This window comes from Palaemon carinicauda, chromosome 26 (genome assembly GCF_036898095.1).
Source record: "Palaemon carinicauda isolate YSFRI2023 chromosome 26, ASM3689809v2, whole genome shotgun sequence".
Lineage (NCBI taxonomy): Eukaryota > Metazoa > Arthropoda > Malacostraca > Decapoda > Palaemonidae > Palaemon > Palaemon carinicauda.
Window position 1 is genome coordinate 73,624,846 of NC_090750.1, and position 15,750 is coordinate 73,640,595.

The following is a 15,750-nucleotide window of genomic DNA, read 5'->3' on the forward strand; positions in this document are numbered from 1 at the left end:
TTTTCTGCTGGATTGGTCCCATCTCGACCTGTATGCATTCCCGCCGTTCAAGATTGTCAACAGGGTACTTCAGAAGTTCGCCTCTCGCAAAGGGACACGGCTGACGTTGGTTGGCTCCGCTCTGGCCCGCGAGAGAATGGTTCATAGAGGTACTGCAATGGCTGGTCGACATTCCCAGGACTCTTCCTCTAGGAGTGGACCTTCTACGTCTACCTCACGTAAAGAAGGTACATCCAAACCTCCACGCTCTTCGTCTGACTGCCTTCAGACTTTCGAAAGACTCTCAAGAGCTAGGGGCTTTTCGAAGGAGGCAGCCAGAGCGATTGCCAGAGCAAGGAGGACATCCACTCTCAGAGTCTATCAGTCTAAAGGGGAAGTCTTCCGAAGCTGGTACAAGGCCAATGCAGTTTCCTCATCCAGTACCACTGTAACCCAGATTGCTGACTTCCTGTTACATCTAAGGAACGTAAGATCCCTTTCAGCTCCTACGATTAAGGGTTACAGAAGTATGTTGGCAGCGGTTTTCCGCCACAGAGGCTTGGATCTTTCCACCAACAAAGATCTACAGGACCTCCTTAGGTCTTTTAAGACCTCAAAGGAACGTCGGTTGTCCACTCCAGGCTGGAATCTAGACGTGGTCCTAAGGTTCCTTATGTCATCAAGATTTGAACCTCTCCAATCAGCCTCTTTTAAGGACCTCACATTAAAAACTCTTTTCCTCGTGTGCTTGACAACAGCTAAAAGAGTAAGTGAGATCCACGCCTTCAGCAGGAACATAGTTTTCACATCTGAAACGGCTACATGTTCCTTGCAGCTCGGTTTTTTGCTAAAACGAGCTTCCTTCACGTCCTTGGCCTAAGTCGTTCGAGATCCCAAGCCTGTCCAACTTGGTGGGGGACGAACTGGAGAGAGTACTTTGCCCAGTTAGAGCTCTTAGGTACTATCTAAAAAGGTCATAACCTTTACGAGGACAATCAGAAGCCTTATGGTGTGCTATCAAGAAGCCTTCTCTTCCAAGGTCTAAGAACTCAGTTTCTTACCTATTCAGGCTCCTGATTAGGGAAGCACATTCTCATCTGAAGGAAGAAGACCTTGCTTTGCTGAAGGTAAGGACACATGAAGTGAGAGCTGTGGCTACTTCAGTGGCCCTCAAACAGAACCGTTCTCTGCAGAGTGTTATGGATGCAACCTATTGGAGAAGCAAGTCAGTGTTCGCATCATTCTATCTCAAAGATGTCCAGTCTCTTTACGAGAACTGCTACACCCTGGGACCATTCGTAGCAACGAATGCAGTAGTAGGCGGGGGCTCAGCCACTACATTCCCATAATCCCATAACCTTTTTAACCTTTCTCTTGAATACTTTTTATGGGTTGTACGGTCGGCTAAGAAGCCTTCCACATCCTTGTTGATTTGGCGGGTGGTCAATTCTTTCTTGAGAAGCGCCGAGGTTAAAGGTTGTGATGAGGTCCTTTAGTATGGGTTGCAGCCCTTTATACTTCAGCACCTAAGAGTCGTTCAGCATCTTAAGAGGACCGCTACGCTCAGTAAGAAAGACGTACTTAATAAAGGCAGAGTAATGGTTCAAGTCGTCTTCCTTACCAGGTACTTATTTATTTTATGTTATTTTTGAATAACTAATAAAATAAAATACGGGATACTTAGCTTCTTTGTTAACATGTATGCTGGTCTCCACCCACCACCCTGGGTGTGAATCAGCTACATGATTATCGGGTAAGATTAATATTGAAAAATGTTATTTTCATTAGTAAAATAAATTTTTGAATATACTTACCCGATAATCATGATTTAATTGACCCACCCTTCCTCCCCATAGAGAACCAGTGGACCGAGGAAAAAATTGAGGTGGTGTTGACAAGAAGTACTGGAGTACCTGACCACAGATGGCGCTGTGGTGTTCACCCCCACCTGTATAGCGATTGCTGGCGTATCCCGACCGTAGATTTCTGTCGGCAACAGAGTTGACAGCTACATGATTATCGGGTAAGTATATTCAAAAATTTATTTTACTAATGAAAATAACATTTTTCAGTCCAAACGACAAACATCTGGATTGCCAGTGTTCAAAAGCTGTAAAGAAAGCTGTGTACCCTGTGAGCTAACACCATTTTGAACCGAATTGATGCATTGGCCGAGAGATTTTACCAGCAGGTCCCTAACGCTGAGATTGCTAGGTTCCGAAACTCCTCCATATAGGAGTTCTTCTTCGAGACAAGGGACGTCGAGGAGGCTGCGGAGAGGTAGAGGAAGTCCAACACTGACTTCCGGACTCCCTCTTTCATAGGGCCCTAACAGCTTGGCCCTACAGACCTCCAGCCCCTCCAAAGACCAGCCAAACAAAACCATCAACTAATAAAACGGCAGCGGTTTCGAAAACGAAGTTGTCTAAGAAGCCCTTTCCTGTCAAGGACGGGAAAGGCAATAAGTCCAAGGGTTGAGGAGAACATCAGAGAGGTGACGGTAAAAACTGCAAACGCTAGGATAGGTCATCCCCCTGCTTTTCCACCAGTAGGGGGAGGCCTACAAAGTTGTTGGACCAGGTGGATGCAGCTCACGGCCGAACTATGGACGATCTCTGTGATTCATTCAGGGTATCATGTCCCATTCATTTCATCCCTCCCTCCACTGACCAAAATCCAGTGCTTGTGAGCTTTGCGATGGGATCAGCAAAGGGGCAGACCCTTCGGGCCGAAGTCCAGACCATGTTGGAGAAGGGCGCTTTCCAGGAGGTCCTCGGTTCCCCAGGCTTCTTCAGTCGACTCTTTCTTGTGAAAAAGGCGTCTGGAGACCAGTCATCGATTTCTCAGCTCTGAACAAGTTTGTCAAACAGACTTCGTTCAGCATGGAGACGGCAGACATGGTCAGACTAGAGATAAGACCACAGGACTTCATGTGTACACTGGATATAAAGGACGCATAATTCCAGATCCTACCATCCGTCTTCAAGGAAGTATCTGAGGTTCAACATCGGCAACAAGACATACCAGTTCAAGGTGCTGTGTTTTGGCCTTTCCACAGACGAGAATCTGTTAAAAGGTGTAGATCTTCTCGTCCCTCTTCCCGATTTGATGCTGTTCTCGGATGCATCAAAAGAAGGATGGAGGGCTCACGTGCTGCACCACACGGCCTCAGGCCTTTGGTCAGAGTCCGAATAGTACCTTCACATAAATCTCTTAGAAATGAAGGCCGTTTTTCTGGCCCTTCAAGAGTTCTGTTAGTTTCTGGCGGGTTACTCAGTAGTGATGATGACTGACACCACTGTAATGGCTTGCATCAAGAAGCAAGAAGGTACTTTTTTGCAGCTCCTATCCCATCTAGCAGTAGAGATACTAAGATGTACAGAAGTCCACTCGGTCTCACTATCAGCTTGCTTCATTCCAGGCAAGAGAAATGTGCTCGCCGACACTCTGAGCCGAGCATCGCAGATGGTGGGTTCCGAATGGTCTTTGGATCATCTAGTAACCAACAAAGTCCTGACTTTGTGGGGTTCTCTGACTGTTGACTTGTTCGCAACGACCCTGAATGTCAGGGAACAAATCACAGATTTGGAAAGTGATTTGTATTTTTTTCTACCTATAAATTGCTTCCCGCCTCAACCACCCATCAAGTCCAAGAAGAAAGTCAAAGTGGCTACTCAGTGTCCTAGGGCAGTTTCTCTGCCGCCTGCTAAAAACTACTGCCAGCTCGTTATGAATTTTAACTGCTGAGTTCTAGCTATGCTGAAATTATACTCCTATTGAAGGACTCAGGTTTGTATGGTTAGGAAATATACAAATTACTTTTTAAAATATTTTTTGTATAGTTGGAAAAAATATAAATTACTTTTAATTTTTTTTTCAGACTTCCTCATGGAAAACTGGAGAGTGGTTGATCCTGAAGCAAAATATTGAAGCAAAAACTCTCTCTGTCCTGTTGGAAGCTATTGCTGTTGCTGGAAGAGTTAATGTGTTATCTGTCTTCAGAACGTGTGTTGAATTGGCTCATATCATTATTGAGGTACGGTATGTTGTTCGTGTGTGTACAGTATTCTGTAATACTATGTATGTTATTTGTTCCTATACATAATATAAACCTTCGACTTTCAATAGAAGTATGACTTGAGTGAAGCTGGAATTACTGTTTAAACTTTTTATGAGTTAGTAGTAATCCCTCGTCATACTGCGGTTCACCTATTACTTCCTTAGTCTGTTTATGAAGATATCTGTAAATCTATATTGCTGACTTCTCTTGATATAGTGGGTTTCTGAGGGCAGGTAAATTTTATACTTTTCTTATTTTAAATATATTTTGTTGAAAATAGTATGGTTCTGGCACTATATACTGTACAAACCCTTTCACTCTTTATAGTGGAGGTATATTTTGGCGACAGCTGAAACTAGCCACAAGACTTTTAGCGATATTATGCAAATATTAAAGCGAACATAAAACCAAGGTAATGTCAGAGGCTAACTCAAATGTGTACAGTACTCTCTTCCATGAGGTTTCAGCTCAAACTGACATGTTAGTCTAGCGAGTTTTGACTCAAGGAATGTTTACAAATGCTGTTGTTCAAAATTTGTTTGATATTAGAATGTAATAATTACTATGATTTACAATAACAGAATCCTCCAAGCAATGAGGGGCCTACATCAACAAGTAGGGAGGAACTGTTTCACAGGACCTGTGCCAGCTGTTGAGACAGACACACTGGGACTTTCCAACGCACTTTACAAGAAGCTATCAGGGTATTGTTTTCCAATTCGAGACCAAGCAGCAACGATGAAGGATGCATTCCAACATCCCTGGAGCAAACTGGATGCTCACTCTTTCTGCTTGATTTTTTGGGTCATGAATGTCAGGCTGACCTTGGTAGCTCCCAAGTGGCCACTAGGCAAATGGTTCACTGACCTGCTGGTGCTTCTTGAGGAGGTACCAAGAGAATTAAACCTAAGGGCCCAAGCTCCTCTGTCAGCTCTATCTGCAGAGATTCCACAATTCTGTGGTGTCCCTGTCACTTCACACATGGTAGTTATTCAGTATCTCATCTAAGCGATAGGCTTTTCGCAAGACACTGCAAGGGAGATCCTCTTCAGCAGTCTATCAGGGAGAATAGTCCATTTTCTGTGATTGGTGTCGTAGATGGGATATTTTTCCAGTTGTCGCTTCTGCAAATAATTGCTGACTTCCTTGTCTTTCTTCGCTTGGAGAAGCACCTCTGAGTCGCCGTATTGAAGGGCTATTACTCAGACCTGAGCCCGATTCTTAGCCTGAAGGGCTTGGACATTTCCACTACACAGGAATTCTTCATGTTCATGAGGAGGTTTGAACAGTCTTGTCCTTTGGAGGAACTTCAACCTTCTGAATGGGATGTCAGGAAGGTTCTTAGATTGCTTAAGAGAGCTCTTTAAGAATCCCTGAAGGAGGTTCCAGGCTGCAATCTGACTCTAAAGACTGTATTCCTGCTTGCCTTAGCGTTGGTGAAGAGTGAGTGAGTTGCCTGGTATTTCATATCCTGTAGGTCATGCTGAGGGTTGGCAGGAGATCTTTTTTGTTTGTTATGCAGTTCATTGCAAAAAGGCAGAATCCAGCGATTCAAGATCCCAGGTTTGAGACCTTCTCCATCTCCCCTCTTAATGATGCAGCTAGTGATCAAGGTAACCTGTTTCTCTGTCCTGTGAGAGCATTGTGTCCTAATCTCAGGAAAACTCAGCTCTTCAGATCTGAGCCACAAAGACTATTTCTAATCTCTGGGAATACTATTTCCTTCTGGCTTTGTGAAACTATCAGACACTCCTACTCACCAGATGATGTGCAAGTAAGTGGACCTTTGAGGACGCTGCTCACGAAGTCTGTAGTATTGGTTCTGCCTTAGCCTTCAGGAAGAATCTGTCCATGGTGCAGGTCATGAAGGACTGAGTTTGGAAATGCCAGACAACCTTTACTGCCCACTACCTTTGGAAATATACCCACAGGTCACTGGATACCCTTTCGTTGGGACTGCTGGTAGCCGCTCAACAGGTGGTGCAGCAAACCTAGCCCTTTAATGGGACAAGTAGCATCTTATCTGAGATAATGGTTGCAGTATAAATCCAGAGTGAAAGCTAAGAATGACCGGCAATTCTTCTTTTCTTCTTCCCCTCCCTTGGACTACAGCATTCATACTGTTAGGTTGCTGGACCAGATGCCAGATGCAGGTAAGCTATGCACCAGAACAACTTTTCTTTTTGATTACTGTATGAGTTGTATTTGAAGTACTGTTTTTCAATATTAAACTTACCCGATAATCATGTAGCTGTCAACTCCGTTGCCCGACAGAATTCTATGGAGGGATACGCCAGCTATCACAATACTAGAAGGGGGTGTACTTACCAGCGCCACCTGTGGCCAGGTACTCAAGTACTTCTTGTTGACACCTCCTCAATTATTCCTCTGTCGTGCTTCCGGCAAGACGTTCTTGGATACGCTTATGATCTTCGAGTTTATTCACGGCTAATTGGTGAAGTATTCTCTCAGATTTCGGCTGTCGCTTTACTGGAAACCTTCTTATATTAGCTAGATAGCTTTTATATAGTCCTGATTAACGGTTAACGATCTTTTGCTTGATTTTGGAAACCCCTTTGGCTAACTCTTTGGATTCAAGATGTCTGACATTTCGCAAGCCCCCTCCCATAGACGATGTAGGTCTTGCAATAGGCGTATTCCGAAGGCCTCGGTAGATCCTCACACCGCTTGTTCTGACTGTAGGGACAGGCCCTGTCAGTTAGAAAATCGATGTGAGGAATGCGCCGGATTTTCGGAACTGGAATTTGTCCGTCTTTTAAAATATTCATCTTAGTTAGAGAGAGGTAGAGTTAGGAGGAGTTCTTCTCACTCTTCACTTTTTTCCTCACCTCATGATCCCCTACCTTTTCCTACCCCTGTAGTGGCTACCCCCGAACCTACTGTTTGCCCTCCGCCTGATATGTCTGTTGTTTTGCGTGCTATTCAGGCCTTAGGCGATAAAGTAGAGTCAGTGGTAAGTGACCATAAGTCTCTGATGGCCGAAGTCAAGGAACTTAAGGTCAAGAGTGCAGTGGGTGGAATTAGTGCCAGTGCTGTGACGAGTGCTAGTGTCAGTGCAGTGCCAAGTGCTAGTGTCAGTGCCAGTGTGGTGCGTGAGGATACTTCTGTGCGAGCCAGTCGTCCTCCCAGTCCGGGACCTCTTGCAAGCTCCCAAGCCCAGGGGAGAAGCAATGTCGAAGGGCATAAGGGTTCGGCAGGCCTTGTTAGGCGCACAGAAGTATCCTCGGTGGTTGCGGGCGTGTCTTCCAAAGACCGTCACTCCCACCTGCAGACGATTGAGCCCGTCTTTTTCTCGTCCGCTGATCATCTGTCAGGGAAGAAACGTTGGTCTCAGGTCTCGAGACCACTTAAACGCAGAGTCCAGTCCGCGAGTGCTCAGCCAGGTTGCAGTCATTGGCTCAGCTCTGACTCGCCTCAGTCATCTGTCGACTGCACTCCGCCCAAGAGGAGTAAGGTTCTGCCACAACAGAGCTCGACTGTTAAGGCTTTACCTCAGCCTACTGTAGTTTCTGCCGACCCTAAGTGGACTCTACTACAGTCCATGCAAGCACAGCTTTCGGACTTGATGCGTGAGTGTCGGGCTGAGAGTGTTGCGCCTCCGCCTCCGCCTACACTCCCTCCGCCTGCGCTCGCTCCGCCTGCGCTTGCTCCGCCTGATCGCAGTACCACCTGCCAGGCGTACGATGTTGAGCCACGGTCTGAGTTTGCTGTTCCCAGTGGTGTTCAGCCTCCGCCTTCTTTAAGGCAACCTTTGCTATGGGATCAGGAGGATTATACCTCTCTTCCTCCGCCTCCCCTTGCTGCTCCACCAGTGGTGCAACACTCGGTTGAGGTACAACAACCTCTCCCGTCCATGAGTCAGTCTCCTCAGCTCTCGCTGCAGCGAGCTCAACCATCCACAAGGCAAGCTCCACTACACCTTGGCCTTGCGTCTCAGGAGCCTCAGCTTGCGAGACATTTACCTTGTTCTGCGCAGCCTCAACCTCATCACGCTCCGCTCACACCACAGGAACAGGAACTTGCTACTCCGCTTCCACCAACCGCTCAGCAAGCGCAACCCTTGGGTTCAACCACTCATGCTAGGAGTCAGCCTCCTCCACCCATGCGCCTTCCTTCTGCTTCGTCTTTTATTCAGCCTTTGCAGTCTGAGCCTCAGGTTCTCCCTCAACAGTTACTTGAAGAGGAAACCACTAATATTGTTCCTACTCGTTCTGACTCTGCTGTTCAGCATTCTTGTCCGATATCTTCACTTCATTCTGGTGATGAGGCGTCTGATGATGAGGAGGCACACCTGGATCCCTCGTCAGACGTGGATGAATCCAAGCCTTCTCCACAGTCTATTGACTTTCGTAAGGTCTTGGCTCTGTTTAGGGAAGTTTATCCAGACCATTTTGTCTCTGCTATTCCCCGCTCTCCGCCATCTGAGTTTTCGCTGGGCATACAACAAGCTAAGTCCTCCTATACTAAGCTAGTCCTAGCAAGGTCCTCTAAGAGAGCATTAAGGATCTTAGGGGAGTGGCTGCAGACTAAGCAACACCTTGGCAAAACTTCTTTCATGTTCCCGCCGACTAAGCTCACTTCGAAAGCGAGCGTTTGGTATGCCACAGGAGAAGCACCAGGCTTGGGAGTACCTGCCTCTGCCCAGGCTGACTTCTCAAGTCTGGTAGACTCGCCTCGGAGAACTGCAATGAGGCGCTCTAAGGTTTGCTGGACCTTCTCAGACCTTGATCACTTACTGAAAGGACTGTTTAGAGCATTTGAGATGTTCAACTTTCTTGACTGGTGCCTGGGGGCCCTCAGCAAGAAAACCTCTCCTGCGGACAAGGATTCTGCCATGCTATTAATGTCCTGCATGGATAAGGCCATTAGGGATGGATCTGGTGAGCTTGCGTCGATGTTTGTATCAGGGGTTTTGAAGAAAAGGGAACAGCTGTGTACCTTCCTTTCCTCCAGCATTACACCTTGCCAAAGGTCACAACTCCTTTTTGCTCCGCTCTCGAAGTTCCTCTTCCCCGAAGAGCTGGTTAAGGACTTGTCTGCTGCCCTGATACAAAAGGACACACACGATCTTGTAGCCTCATCGGCTCGTAAGTCTAAGGTTGCTACCTCAGTCCCCAAGACTTATCGCTCCCCAGTGGCTGATACCCCTGCTACGAGGTTCATTCCGCCCTTTCGTGGTAGAGCCCCCAGCCGAGGAAGCTCCCGTCCAGACTCTTACAGGAGCAAGTCCAGGAAAGGCTCCAGGACATCTAAAGGAAAAAACTGACTCTCCGCATCTCCAGACAGCAGTAGGAGCCAGACTCAAGATCTTCTGGTGAGCCTGGGAGAAGAGAGGTGCAGACGCCCAGTCTGTCAGTTGGCTGAGGAACGGTTACAGGATTCCATTCTGCCTCAAACCACCTCTGACCACATCGCCCATCAACCTCTCTCCCAACTACAAAGAAGAGGACAAGAGGCTAGCATTGCACCAGGAGGTGTTGCTACTTGTGCAGAAGAAGGCAGTGGTTATAGTCCGGGACCATCAATCCCCGGGCTTCTACAACCGTCTCTTTCTTGTGGCCAAGAAGACAGGAGGTTGGAGACCGGTGCTGGACGTCAGCGCGCTCAACGCGTATGTCACCAAGCAGACGTTCACGATGGAGACGACGAAGTCGGTCTTAGCAGCGGTCAGACAGGAGGACTGGATGGTCTCGTTGGACTTGAAAGATGCCTACTTTCACGTTCCTGTTCATCCAGACTCCCAACCTTTCCTGAGATTCGTTTTTGGAAAGGCTGTCTACCAGTTCCAAGCCCTGTGTTTTGGCCTAAGCACAGCTCCTATGGTCTTTACTCATCTGATGAGGAATATAGCAAAATTCCTACACTTATCGGACATCAGAGCCTCCCTCTACTTAGACGACTGGCTGTTGAGAGCCTCCACGAGTCGTCGCTGTCTGGAGAATCTCAATTGGACTTTAGACTTAATCAGAGAACTGGGTCTATTAGTCAACATAGAAAAGTCTCAACTCATTCCCTCCCAATCCATTGTGTACCTGGGAATGGAGATTCGGAGTCAGGATTTTCTTGCTTTTCCATCGGCCACCAGGATAAGCCAAGCCCTAGAGTGCATCATGAGCATGCTGAAGAGGAGCAGTTGTTCGGTGAGACAGTGGATGAGTCTCACAGGGACCCTTTCATCACTGGCCCTGTTCGTCGAGCTAGGGAGACTCCACCTCCGCCCTCTTCAATTCCATCTTGCAGCTCATTGGGACAAGGGTTCGACTCTCGAAGCAGTCTCTATCCCAATCACCCAAGAGATGAAGACCACTCTCCTGTGGTGGAAGCACAACCTCCTTCTCAGGGAGGGTCTATCGTTGGCTATTCAGACCCCCAATCTTCATCTCTTCTCAGATGCATCGGACTCGGGCTGGGGTGCGACCTTGAACGGACGGGAATGCTCGGGAACGTGGAACGAAGAACAGGGATTACTCCACATCAACTGCAAGGAGCTACTAGCAGTTCATTTAGCCCTGTTGAACTTCAAGTCCCTCCTGCTAGGCAAAGTGGTGGAGGTGAACTCAGACAATACCACAGCCTTGGCTTACATCTCCAAGCAAGGAGGGACCCATTCGAGGAGCCTATACGAGATCGCAAGGGACCTCCTCATTTGGTCAAGAGGTCTAAACCTCACTCTGGTCACGAGGTTCATTCAGGGCGATATGAACGTCTCAGCAGATCGCCTAAGCAGAAGGAATCAGGTCATTCCCACGGAATGGACCCTCCACAAGAGTGTGTGCAACAGACTTTGGACCTTGTGGGGTCAACCTACCATAGATCTGTTTGCCACCTCCATAACCAAGAGACTTCCGCTGTACTGTTCCCCTGTTCCAGACCCTGCAGCAGTTCATGTGGATGCTTTTCTACTGAACTGGTCCCATCTCGACCTGTACGCATTCCCACCGTTCAAGATAATAAACAAAGTTCTGCAAAAATTCATCTCGCACGAAGGGACACGGCTGACGCTGGTTGCTCCCCTTTGGCCTGCAAGAGAATGGTTCACAGAGGTACTTCAATGGCTAGTCGACATCCCCAGGACTCTACCTCTAAGAGTGGACCTTCTACGTCAACCTCACGTAGACAGGTTGCACCCAAACCTCCACGCTCTTCGGCTGACTGCCTTCAGACTGTCGAAAGATTCGCTAGAGCTAGAGGCTTTTCGAAGGAGGCAGCCAGTGCGATTGCCAGAGCGAGAAGGGTTTCCACTCGTAGAGTCTACCAGTCTAAGTGGGAGGTCTTCCGAAGCTGGTGTAGAGCCAATTCAATATCCTCTACCAATACCTCTGTGACCCAAATAGCTGACTTCCTTCTACATCTTAGGAATGAGAGATCCCTTTCAGCCCCTACGATTAAAGGGTATAGGAGTATGTTGGCTTCAGTTCTCCGCCACAGAGGTTTGGACCTTTCTTCCAACAAGGACCTTCAAGACATTCTTAAGTCTTTTGAGACGTCTAAAGAGCGTCGTCTATCCACTCCAGGCTGGAACTTAGACGTAGTCTTAAGGTTCCTTATGTCACCTAGGTTCGAACCTCTCCAGTCAGCTTCCTTCAAGGACCTTACCCTCAAGACTCTTTTTCTCGTCTGCCTTGCAACAGCTAAGAGAGTCAGTGAGGTTCATGCCTTCAGCAAGAACATTGGTTTCACGACCGAATCTGCAACATGTTCTTTTCAGCTCGGATTCCTAGCAAAGAACGAACTTCCTTCACGTCCTTGGCCTAGATCGTTTGAAATACCTAGCCTCTCCAACATGGTAGGTAACGAACTAGAGAGAGTTCTTTGCCCTGTCAGAGCTCTCAAATTTTATCTTAAGAGGTCTAAACCTCTTCGAGGACAGTCAGAAGCCTTATGGTGTGCCATCAAGAAACCTTCGAGGCCCATGTCCAAGAATGGGGTTTCGTATTATATAAGGCTTCTGATTAGAGAAGCCCACTCTCACTTAAAGGAGGAAGACCTTGCATTGCTGAAGGTAAGGACCCACGAAGTAAGAGCCGTAGCTACTTCGATGTCCTTTAATAAAATCCGTTCTCTGCAGAGCATAATGGATGCAACCTATTGGAGGAGCAAGTCAGTGTTTGCATCATTTTATCTTAAAGATGTCCAGTCTCTTTACGAGAACTGCTACACCCTGGGACCATTCGTAGCAGCGAGTGCAGTAGTAGGTGAGGGCTCAGCCACTACATTCCCTTAATCCCATAACCTTTTTTAACCTTTCTCTTGAATGCTTTTATTGTTGTTTTTATGGTTGTTACGGTAGGCTAAGAAGCCTTCCGCATCCTTTTGATTTGGCGGGTGGTCTATTCATTCTTGAGAAGCGCCTGGGTTAGAGGTTTTGTAGAGGTCCTTTAGTAGGGGTTGCAACCCCATATACTTTGGCACCTTTGGGTTGATTCAGCCTCCAAGAGGAACGCTGCGCTCAGTAAGGAAAACGAACTTAAAAAAGAGGCAGAGTAACAGTTCAATTCGACTTCCTTACCAGGTACTTATTATTTCATTGTTATTTGAGATAACTGTTATATGAAATATGGGATACTTAGCTATCCTTTAATCTTGTACACTGGTTTTCACCCACCCCCCTGGGTGTGAATCAGCTACATGATTATCGGGTAAGTTTAATATTGAAAAATGTTATTTTTATTAGTAAAATAAATTTTTGAATATACTTACCCGATAATCATGATTTAATCGACCCTCCCTTCCTCCCCATAGAGAACCAGTGGACCGAGGAATAATTGAGGAGGTGTCAACAAGAAGTACTTGAGTACCTGGCCACAGGTGGCGCTGGTAAGTACACCCCCTTCTAGTATTGTGATAGCTGGCGTATCCCTCCATAGAATTCTGTCGGGCAACGGAGTTGACAGCTACATGATTATCGGGTAAGTATATTCAAAAATTTATTTTACTAATAAAAATAACATATTTCCCCCATCCTTCAAGCAAGGCAGACAATGAACCTGTTGTTTACAAATTCATAGATTATATAATGCCTTTACACAGGTCAATATATCCTTCAGATTCTTCATCGACTTATTATTTATGGTAATGTTACTGTTCTTAAAATATTTTATTTTTCCTTGCTTCCTCTCCTCACTGGGCTATTTTTCTGTTGGGGTCCGTGGGCTTATAGTATTCTCCTTTTCCAACTTGGGTTGTAGCTTAGCAAGTAATAATGATAATAATAATATCCTAACTCTTGTTACCCTATGCTTGGGAAGTTAAGGGGTTGACACAAGTCAGGTCTTTCACTCCTTTGACATTTCCAGGGTCAGTTAACCAAGCCAGTTTTGGTCATCTGGTCTTCGTAACTCCTTAAGATAATTCTCCTATTAAAGGTCGATTGTTTGTATTACGTAAAGGAACAAATCACAAATTTTAAAATAATTTGTATTTTACATAACCATACAAACCTGAGACCTTCAAGTTACACAGCCCATCTAAACCACCTTGCAAGCATTTAAGTCAAAGGTCACAGTGAAAGTTGTTCTATCTGTCGAGTAGGCAGAACTTTCCCTCGCCATGTTAAAAGTCTAACGGCCATTTCAGCTTCGCCGATGTCATTCCTAATAAAGGACTTGGGTTTGTATGGTTAGGAAAAATACAAATACAGTACTTCAAAACTTGTAATATAGTGATAGTGATAATAGCAATAACAATAATGGAGCTTGTGGAATTGTAGGACAAACTTGAACCTATATACTCCTCTACCTTTATTTACATTGTATATGGATAATTTCCAAGTCATATTTGATTTATTTTTTCTGTTGAATAAATTATATACTGTGTGTCTATACAAACCAAATCTCAGGAGGAAAGAATTTTGAAAATGATAACACAAGAGAAGGGAAAATAATGAAAATTTATCAATTAACCCAAATTCTTGCCTTTCTAGCCTCAATTATACATTATATTGCATTTTTAGTTTCATCTGCGCAATCCATTGTCTTACATCAAGGTTCCCCTCCCCTTCAGGTGAGAAAAGACTCAAAAGACTCACTAATTTGAGAATTAAACTTCACTTAAGGGGTATCTTGTACCAACTGAAAGGAAGATCATCTTTATAGACATGCCTTGTTTTTTCCAACAATGAAAAATGTTGTACAATATTGAAATACGGTTTGATAAAGCAATTGCTTTTATTTGTGAAATAAAATATGGGTTTTTATGTTATTATTGGTTTCATTGCCAGTTTGTGACATATAGAATAGTAATTTTGAGTACTGCACTTTAATTACAGTATGCTAAAAAAAAATCTCAAGGCGCCTTGAACCTATCCCTAGGATACCCAATATTTATGTTAGTATCTGATTTTCTAGGAACTCATGTGGCAGGATGTTGTAGAGCTGTTGTGGAAGGCATCATCTGAATTCAAGAAATGCTGCGATCTCTATCATTCCTTGATACAGTGCTTCTCGGATTTACTCTTCCACCATAAAATTTTAACAAACCCAGAATATGTTGATACTATCGATAAGGTATAAATACATTCATCTTCATTTAGTTATTAAATTTAGTACAGTATTTTATAAATAATTGATTCTTGGAAAAATAACTTACAATCTAGGATATGTAATTTTGTTGTTGTTTACAAATATTCAACTTTAGTTTATTCAGCTACTGTATATCCTTAGTCTCTTTATTCATATTATTCCTATTCATATTCATATTATTATTATTATTATTATTTTTATTATTATTATTGTTATTATTATTGTTACAAATTAGTTTCTTGCAACCAGTGAGTCAATTATTTGGTAAGTCTACCTCAAAATAACTATTTGAATTATATTTGGGGTAAAAATTAGAGCTTAGTAAAGTTAAAAATCTTGACAATCAATCAGAATAAGATTAAAAAAATAGATGAAAAAATAAAATGCAGAAAATGATTTGATGTATCAGAGTCCAAAGGAATGTTGTAGAGTACCATGATTGGTATCACCTATGAGGATGCCATTGTCTCATGTTTGATAAGTCATGAGTTTGTTTTTAAGGTTATTATTTGGGCTTATTGTGGTGTGTGGTCTCCAATGAATTGTAAAAGGATGCCACAGGGAATCCAGTATGACAGAAAACACCAAAGAAATATTGTCTCCCTTACTCTAAGACTATTATATTAACATGTGCATAAGGGAGACCCATAGGTTCAGGCTCTCCTGAACCTGTCACTACATCTCCAATGCTGAAATTTATCTGGTGACAGATACCACTTGTTTACTTCCAGCCACTATCTTCCATTCAGTCGGGGGATTGGAACACCTTCAATCCTGAGAACCTTATTTCCACCAATTCCATTGTTACCCATGTATTAAAGGCTATTGTTCAATGTTAGCTTATGTGTTGAAAGCGAGACTTCCCAAGATTTTTACTTCACATGTCCTTGGGATTTGGTTTGGTCTTTTCGATCTCTCAAACCAAAGCTCAGTTGTCTTCTACTTCATGGGGCGTTCTCTCCCCTCAAGACAGAATTTCTCGCACTTGTTCTCCTTAATCATTGTTTTTCATGTGATCTTCCATGTGCTGTAGTTGGTAACCATGCGATCTGGAATCATATGATGGGGGAACCAAACGATCAGAAACCACATGATTTAAAACCAAAACCAAACAATAAGAACTTTATTCAAGTTCTTCATATGATTGTTATTTTTGAGTTACCATGAAAG

General features: G+C 44.6%; 1 protein-coding gene across 1 annotated transcript in view; it reads left to right on the forward strand.

Annotated features, from left to right (window-relative positions):
- Positions 1-15,750, forward strand: part of LOC137619585 (probable methyltransferase TARBP1) — an 83,108-nt gene that overhangs the window by 9,745 nt on the left and 57,613 nt on the right. The window contains exons 2-3 of the mRNA XM_068349750.1: positions 3,860-4,015; positions 14,407-14,565. Of these exons, the coding sequence (XP_068205851.1) occupies positions 3,860-4,015; positions 14,407-14,565 (315 nt within the window). The remainder of the gene's footprint in view (positions 1-3,859; positions 4,016-14,406; positions 14,566-15,750) is intronic.